At 38.2% G+C, this 9,700-nt stretch overlaps 1 protein-coding gene across 1 annotated transcript; it reads left to right on the forward strand.

Moving 5' to 3' along the window:
• The first annotated feature begins 3,217 nt into the window (after nucleotides 1–3,217).
• LOC117568874 (larval serum protein 1 gamma chain) lies at nucleotides 3,218–5,492 on the forward strand. Its single transcript, XM_034249765.2, has 3 exons — nucleotides 3,218–3,313; nucleotides 3,371–3,498; nucleotides 3,558–5,492. Exons 1-3 carry the CDS (start codon nucleotides 3,232–3,234, stop codon nucleotides 5,355–5,357), a joined length of 2,010 nt encoding a protein of 669 aa, XP_034105656.1. The 5' UTR covers nucleotides 3,218–3,231; the 3' UTR covers nucleotides 5,358–5,492.
• Nucleotides 5,493–9,700: the final 4,208 nt, after the last annotated feature.

The raw sequence follows: 9,700 nt of genomic DNA on the forward strand, positions 1-9,700 counted from the left end.
TGCGCCTACTAATTATGATACAAAAATTACATAATTATTTTGTACTAAAAAGTGTTATAATCTTGAAAACAAAATTAACAACGAGTAAGAAATAAATAATATTATACTGAATGAAAATATATTCTTATACGTTTGAATTAAATTAAATTTGAATTAATTTAAATACCGATAGATAAAAAGGGTAATCTTTATGGAAATGTAAATTTTAGTATGAAACTAAATGATAAAAATTATCTTCAAATAGTTTACTTAGAATAATTTATTTCTATAAAGTTCTACACTGAATTTTTTATCAATACATTTCAAATTAACTGATTATATTAAAAAAAAATACATAATCAACGAACAAAGAAAGAAATATAAGAATTCATTAACCAATTAATTTATAAATAAAATAATAAATCAATAATATGATTTTAAGCTAATGCCTTTCGGTGACACTACTTAAGTGATGCCAATAAATGGTATATTTTGAACGAAATAGATATACTATTTCATATTTATATCTTAATATTTAATACCACACATAGCTTTCGGTATATTTTATTATTTATTATTAATTAAAGTAGTAAACATATAACAATTATTTCATTAAGCTAATGTTCTCATTCGTTGCTGATGTATTTTTGCTTTCAACAAAATGTGTTTGTATCAGTGCTATAAAAATTAATGAGAATATCTGCAGTCGATTCCTAATTAATCAAACAAGTTCAGTAAGTCAATAAGTGTTGTAGAAATTTCAGAGCCATTAACATAATTAAGAGATTTGTAGCACAAAATTGTCAATTGGCCGCTTCACATTGCTGTTAGTCATGCAAAGTGGAAACAAAAGGTGAAGCATTTTTATTATGATTTTTATTTGTATTATTTCATTTTGCTGTTGTCGTTGTTAACTACTGAGTTGCAGTTCTCCACCTGCTGCTTCTGCTTCCCTTTCCCCTTCCTTCCCTCCTCCACTCACTTTCCGTGGATCGTCTTGTTTGTTGGCTTGCAAATGTGCGCACATTAAGCGCCAGCTCACAGTTGACGAACTCGAATGGATAGCGGAAAAAAGGGGCAAATTATAATGCATAAAAATGTTAATTACAGTCACTTGGCCAAGTATGGGCAATGGGCAATGCGAAGGGGGGAACAGAAAGGAAATGCGCCTGTTGCTTTTGTAACGAAAATGCGAAAAAGCGGCAACCAGGCGAAACGGATTATATTCGTATTCGTAGGCACAATAAACGCTCACTTACCAATGAATATATATTCGAATCGGATGATTCTTTGTTGGCCTGCTGCTAGGTGGCAATTTCCAGACGCGTCGTATGACAAGCGTTTTTTTATGGGGAAAACTTAATGACATGGAACAGAGAACAGAGAAGCGACTTTTCAAAGGCACACAAAGGAAAAACTCCAATGAAATTCGGCAAGCGGCGGCTGATGACAAAAAAAGGCGCAAGACAATTGATTAAAGAGTTGCCTCAAAACGTGACAAACTTAGAGCCCAAATGTTGTCTAATCATTGCCAAGGGCCTCGTTTACCCCGTTTGCAACAACATGAATATAAAGTAGAGAGAAAGATGACAAGAGACAAACGCCGCTGATCGCATAATGATTGCATAGCAACAATACAGAAAGAAAGCACGTGCAAAGGGTCAGGAAAATGATTTTGCATTTGGTTTTTGCGATTGGAAGTGCGTTGCCTTGTCTGTGCCTCGATCACAAGTACTTTGCATAGCATTAACTCATCTCATCTCCATAGTTTTGCAATCATCAAAAACACATAAATCGGTTTTTTCTCTCTTCCCAAAAGGGCCCTCGAGGCGTGTTTGGGTTCTGGATACTCTAATGTCATCATTGAGCGCACTTTTATCTTTTCTTTTTGCCCAGAAGCTTATAAAATGCAAATTACTATTCAATAGGCTGTTTTTGTCTCGACACAGACAAATCTCCCCTTCCCCTTCTCCTTCCCTCAGCTCGATCAACGACTTTTTCTCACCTTGTCGCGCCTTCCTTTTGTCATCGTTTGATTGCCCCCTTTTAGCGCATTAGAAGTGTATTTAAAAAGTCATTATCAGTCCCCTTCAGCGAGTGCAGCCCATTAATCATTGCACTGCCCTTCCACTATCGAAGCACAACCTTCTCTCTACGTATTGCGTTCTAATTATTTCTATATTCTGCTATATAAAACCTGATACTACTGAATTAAGCATCTAATTATTATTCGAGGTTATCAGTTTTTGCTGATTTTCAATCGAATTGTATTTTATTGGACAAATCTGTGAAACGTATTCTTTAGTGTAGAGCTGATAAGCAAAGTGAATCATGATTTGTAGTCAATGAATTTATTGTTAAATACTTATTTGACAAATTTCACATATACTTTAAGTCGAACTGATTATTCAGATGAATCACAACTACTTTTAATAATAATCTCACCCACTTAACCTTATATTGACATAGAAGTTTTACGAATTATAATGGGCAATTAATAATAATTTATTTTATTCATATCATTATTTAAACTATACGAGCTACTTAAATTTTGTTTAATCATAAACTCTGTGAAGCTTTGTTATCAGCTGTCAAGGCGATAAGAAAACTAGCTTAGATGCTCTAACAAATAAATAGCGATCAGCTTGAAAAGAGACAATTAGACTGTATTTAAAGCTCTGATTGTATTTAAAAATTTGGTTGCATTTCAGCGAAATTTTCATCGTTAATTTGTTTTATATTATTCTTATTATCAAATGGAAGAGTTAGTATTATAGGTTTTATTGTCATTATTACTGACATCTTAAATAGTTTGACCTATTGAATTCGACTTTCAAGAGCTCAGAATATATTTCAACTAAATTTCAATTTTTGTGTAACGATATATGTTACCCAATTATATTAATTTCTTTTCATTATCATAGAAGAAAATTGGTTTTAATATAAAGGGAAATTTGAATTATTCCTTGTGTAAGCAAAATAAATAAATACTACTTTTAATATAGGTTCACCTATTAGATCTGTATATAAATTGTTAGTCACCTATATTTCAAATTAAGAAGCATAGTACAACAAACTGAATTGGCCTTGAACGCAAGTGACGAGCCCAAAATTGAGGCCCCCAAGCGCTCCAAATCAAGTTCAATAGTTCATTCAGATTATGACGCTGTATTTGCAACACAGCCCGAAAATATTTGCTCAGCAATTCAACAGCTCAGTTTGTTCTGAAGCTGTGAAAGATTAACAAGTGCCATGCGTTTTGGTTTCCTTCTGTTACTTATCAGCTTTTTGCTGCAGCTTCATCAAAATGTGTCATTATTCCCGGGAAATATAGGTAAAAATGCTCTAAATTGTGAATGATAATATCTTAAGTAATTATTTTCTATCTTAGTTAATCATTACTATTTGAACAAGCAGCGCTTTCTGCTGGAAATATTGCATCATCTCCATGAGCCTTTGCTGCACGAACAGTGGCTGGGATTGGGACAACAAATCGTCACCGACAAGTCACAATATGTGGTAAGCAAATTTATAATAGATCAAAAACAATCAACTGAAAGATTTGTTTCTCTTCACAGCATTACAATGATCACATGGTGCAGTTTTATCAGCTGCTGAGCACTGGACGCTTGCTGCCTCGCGATGTTTACTACAATCCCCAACAGCCGGAGCATTATCAGCAGACCTTGGGACTGTTTCACTTCTTCTACAATACACGGGAATGGAGCACGCTGAGACAGAACATATGCTGGGCTCGAATCTTTGTCAATCCTGGACTCTTTCTCTATGCGCTGATGCAGACACTGATGAAGAGAGACGATTACCGTGCGTTGATTGTGCCTAAAATCTATGAGCTGCTCCCTGCTCCTTATTACGATGAGCAGCTAGTGCATACAGCGATTAGTTTCAACTATGGTAATCAAGTGTGGGAGAATGAAACTGAATCAAAGTTGCAGAAATCAAAGCAGTTGTTGCCACTAAACTTGGCTGGTGAGCTGCGCAATACGAGCAAATGGACAGAAGCCATGTCCGAGGTGCAAATACTCAGCTTGAAGCCGAACGAGGAAGCCAAAGGACTCGCGCTGTTAACTGAGGATCCTGGCTGGCGGGCCTATTGGTATTCCATCAACATGGCTACAACGTTGCTGGAGGAACCGCAGGAAACTGAACGTCTACGAGATTGGTGGTATTGGCAGCTGAGTCAACTTGTGGCACGCTACAAACTGGAACGCTATGGGCAGGGAAAGGATTACAGAAGAATGCTTGAGAGTGAAAAGTTAAAGACTTTTACAACTCGCACTTGGCTATATCAACGTTATGGAGATGAAAGTGAAGACATTGCGGAGCAGCTGAAGAAATGGGAGTTTAAAGTTGAGGAAGCACTGGCAACAGGATCTTATCAACTATCAAATGGCAGCACAATTGAACTAAGTCACGGTCAAAATTGGCAAATCGGTTTGACTGAACTCTTTCCTTATGATCTGAATCAACTGCAATTGCATATCAAGTTGCCCAAGGAGCCGCAACAACTCTTAGATCTGCACACAATGCTGGGAGATCACAAATTTTATATATTTGCCGATCGCAGCATATTGCGTCTTTATAGAGCTTATCGCGCTGCCTTTCAACCGGATTATAGTCAGCAAATTAAACCCACTGAAATGCGACTGCTGCAAGTCCAAGTGAGTCCGCTGATTACCCACGAAGAGTCTGTTGACTTTGACATTAGCAATCTGCTGCATGCGCGACACTTTTACGTAGACAATCAATTTGTGTGGCCACAAACGTTGCAAGTGCGTCGCCAGCGCTTGCAACATCAGCCATTCACAATCAACTTTCAGCTGGAGAGCAACAAGACGCAGTCGATAATATTGCGTACATTTCTGACCACAGCTGGAGGAGATTTGCACGAAGAACCTTTCTATCAGCTGGACGCCTTTTTGACTGTGCTGCATGCGGGCAACAATACGATTACCAGGGAATCGCTTGACTTTGCCGGCACTGTTGGCGATCATCTCAGCTTCACTGAACTTTATCACTATGTGCGTTTGGCTGAGAGAGATGAGTTTGATTTCCCGCTGAATATTACAATACCGAGTTGTGGCTTTCCTCGCCGTTTGTTGCTGCCCCAAGGTGGCGTAAAGCAGCCACTTGAAATGCGTCTATTTGTGATTGCCACGCCTTATAACTTCAAGGCTAGACAGGAGCAAGAACTGATCTGTGACTTTAGCAACGGAGTCAGCAGCTGGGATGAGTTGCCCTTCGGTTATCCCTTTGAGCGACAGCTGGAGGAGGAAAGTGAACTCCTGGGTGAAAATACATTATTTCAAGCAGTCGAAATTGTACATGAAGATCGCAGTTCTTTAACTAAGCAATGAATTGTAAAGTTAGAATTGTCCCTTCCCATCTCGTAGATTGCCTTGTTTGGTGGGGCAGTCCATAAATAAAATGTAAGTCCAATATACCGTTGCAGTCCATTTTGTCTAATCCAAAACCTTTAACGGCAAGTGACGCCAAATTTGGGTAATTACATGGGACAGACAGGCAGAGAACGAAGAGACGACGACGACGAAGGCACCGCATGGTATCTCCTCAACCTCAACCTCAACCACATGTATAAAATATTAATCAAAATCACAATGGAACAAGCACAAAAACGAAGAATCAAAACAAAAATTAAAAACCCAAAGCATTAGGTGAAGAGAGAGAGGGGAACAGAAAGACAGACAGCAAACGTTGCATGGATGCAAAGCACTTTATAAACTTAAAGAACCGAGTGGGATCGGTTCGGAAAGTGGAAGAGGGCGGGGGAGAGCTGATCGAGGGGCATCGGGAACGAGGCAGCTAAACTTGTTATACGCAATCGAATCGAAAATATGGGCGAAATAAAGCGATGGTTCCACTTGCTGCTTGTTGTTGATGGTTCTCGATGACGGTTCTAAAGGGGGGGCGAAGCGGACGGTAGACGACGTCGAAGCAGCCGCTGTAAATCTAGAACTAGTTTTGTTTTGCCTGCATATACTGCGTATGTCTGTATATTTGTGTGTGTATGTGTTTGTTTGTATGTATTACTCTTAAACCCAATGACGCGGTATAAAAGAAAATATTGGACACCTGCACGGTTTCGTATCACAGGCAATAGCAACAACTACAACTACGACAACAACAGCAACTGCAGCAACTACAACAACAACAACAACAACTACGAGGTGTATGAGGGACAAGTGAAGCCCAAAATGCAGACAAACAGACAACCGAACCGAGCTGAGTTGAGCCGAGCCGAGCAGAGTAAACGACGACGATGACGACGACGGTTACGTAGAGCTAACCGAGAGACGATAACCAGCGTAACGAACGTTCAAATAGTCGACGTTTGAATACACTTACGATTCATATTGATTGAGTTATTAGAGGCTGCTGAAGTAAACTCGAAATAAGAAAGTAGTTCACCTATTGCATTTCTTGAAATCTATTCTTTTCAGTTAAGCAAGAAACAGCCTGTCTAAGTAATAAAGTAAACAAAAAGATTACATCCACAATTTATGTTATTTTGTATAAAATAAAATGGACAGGTTTGTAATTTATTGAATTTCACATGATATAAAATACATATATTTACAATCTATATAATTTCTTATGAAATGAAATACTTTGTTGTATGCGAGAACAATGTAAAGCAATGGAACAAAGACTATGTTCGTACTTTTACGAGAACATTGAACATATTTAATTAATGTGCTCATTACAAAGAAATATGATGAATAAAATGCTACTTAAAGCATATTTGAGAGCAATTATAAAAAAATATTTGTGAAAGTCGTACCGATATAAAGGAATCGAATATTTAATTACTAGTAAAGTGTGTAAAATGATATGCAAATAATAATTAAATGAAATGTATAAAATGTTTATTTCAGAGCAATTATAAATAAATATTCTTGAGTGATATACAAAATATAAGTCGAAGATTTAATTATTGGGGAACTCAACAAATTAGATAGTACATTTAAAATAATAAATAATTAAGCGTAGAGAATTAAAATTGTATTTAACGATAATTTATAAAAGCAAATAATATATATATGGAATTACTCGAAATTTCTTAAAATGTAATATTTTATTAAGCATTTGCTATTGCTAAATGCTAAAATTTAGTACTTTTTTAAGAACATATACGAAAAATCTTTAGAACTCGTCATAGAAAAGTATTAGCATATATTTTCAAAGTCTCGATGTTCAACGTTAAATCTATACCAAACTTAAACTTCATTACAAACTATGCATACCCAACCTCAAGAAGAGTATTGTCGAAAAACGATGCAGGCGTGACGAGTCTTAGATTTTCTTTAGAGCTAGCTTTGCACTGAAATACACACAAACACACGCACACATACTGATCCAGACATAAACGCATACGCACAAGTATATGTATCTAACATTTTGCCTGTCCTGCATCTAAAGAATAGAAAGAAAAGGAAAACAAAAAGGCAACCGAGCGTAGAGCAACGCAAAGATGGAAGATGGTTAGAGTTGGAGGGAGGTGAAAAAGGACGAAAACTAATGGCCAGGCTTTTATTTCCAAGAAATTTAAAACTTTACGAAAACTGAAAAATGGTGTTAGGGTGTTCGATACGATAGAACATAGGCCGAGTTCCTAACCGAGAACCGAAGGCAGAGCCGGAGCCACTTAAGAACACATGGGCTACGGTCTGAGGATCGTTTTGGGCAGTTTAGATAAATGTGGACGGGCAGACAGCAGGTAGCTCTCTGGTGTTCCTCTGCTGTTTGCTGTTTGCTGTTGATGATGATGGTGATGGTAATGGTGGTGAACCTCTTTGGCTGGCATAGCCTAAAGAATGGCCCGCTGGCATTATATAGCAGTGTAGTTTGCTTTATTTTTATTCTTTTTGACGCGCAAAAGGTTTCTCTCATTATTATGATATTTTTTTTTTGTTCTTTTGGTTTTTGGCAGACAGAGGATGCAGACTAGACACTTTTCGTATAATTTATGGGGCAGAAATCTATAAAAATCGATCGAGGAGCAAACCTATTATGACCCAAGTCGCCGAGGCGTGCAAATTAAAATTGTTTCTGCTGAAATGAAATGGAAGCAAAGGAAATCTGACATCGAAATTCAAAGAAGCTCACATCGAAGTGAAATGACAAAAGACTCGACTACCATTTAAGGTAAATCAATTTAACGCAGCACCACTCGAATTGTATTTGTCAGCTTAAACCCAAAAAAAAAAAACCAAAAGAGATGGCCATAAACAGATCTGGTCAGCGCCGCCGCCTTCTGCCTGCTTTATTGTGTATATAACTGTACAGTCAAGAATCGCAGAGCTTCCCCCAAGACACACAGCAGAAATGCCAAATGCAACTGCAGAACTGTTGGCTGTCGGCACTCGAAACGCTGTCGTTGATTGCTTTTTGAACTTTCCGACATACTCCAAGCAGCACTGAGTAAATGGCTCCCCAGCGGATTTACCATTTATGCATAATTAATAAATTGCCTCGCATGCAAAGCAAGACGGCGGACGACGGACAACGGACAACGGACGGCCGCAAAAGATTGCGGCGATAAAAACCGGGCACAAGCAACCCAGTCACTGTTCTTCACTTTAAAATTATCCTTACACATTATTGACAGGGCAAAAACAATACAGTTGCGAGTCGTAAAAGCGACATGGAATGAGTGTGATTCTGATTTCTGATTTCGATTGCGATTCTCTGAGAGTTCTCTGCTGATAGATGGGAGACTGCTAACTGAAGAGCCGTGTGTGGATCTTGAGAGGCGATAACGTATTGGTGCTTGAGCAAGTCAGTTCGAAGTGGACTCGATGAGGCAACAGCAGTAAATGTTAAGCAGCAATGCGCAGTAAAGCGCATTACAGTCATCACTTTAGCTAGCTCTATTAATCTGCAAAAGTTACTTTAAGTAGTTCGCTTCACCTACCCCAACAGAGTTTTAAGAGTCTCGCATGACCCACTTTCACTGACCACACTAAGTGAAGCCTACTTACGGCTGACACATTGTGAAATATTGAACAAAAGGTGGGGGCAACCCTTGGCGAACGAAGAAAGCAGTCGCATCATCGCGCGAGCGTCACAAATGTCACATATATCACTCATACGACGCATGGGACACACACGCACAGTGGCAACAACAAAAGGCCCAGTCGCCCAGTCAGGGACAGTCAGGGAACACTTCCGCCTGGAGACGCCCCCACTTTGTGGTTAGAGCAGCGATCATCACACAACCAGCTGATTAACGAGACAAGGCCATCGGCGCAGTTTGGAACATGTTTCAAAATTCGGAGAACTCTCAAAGGGAGAGTGAGATACGCGTTGTGTGCGAGTACAGGAATTGATTAAATGTTTTCATTGTAACTTGAACAAAATGAACAAATTTCTTGAGAGCTTATTCATTCACATACACTCATGGGTCATTCTGTGGGCGGAGTTGACTGAATTCAACCCAAAAACAAAATAAAATAAAGTGTGTCAAATTGAGTTTATCTGTCAGCGTGATTTTGCGTCATGAAGTTTTTTTTTTTTTTTTTTTTTTGCCGAAAGTGCCGCATTAATTTTTCATTAGCTTCTCTCAATTAAAAGCAACCAGCCAATCAACTGTTAAACAAATTAAATAGCCGTTTAATTTCCCTCCACGGACTATAAATAAACATTGCACGAATTGGCCATTTGGCAATATGCCCAATTT

The sequence above is a fragment of the Drosophila albomicans genome, chromosome 3 (genome assembly GCF_009650485.2).
Source record: "Drosophila albomicans strain 15112-1751.03 chromosome 3, ASM965048v2, whole genome shotgun sequence".
Taxonomy (NCBI): domain Eukaryota; kingdom Metazoa; phylum Arthropoda; class Insecta; order Diptera; family Drosophilidae; genus Drosophila; species Drosophila albomicans.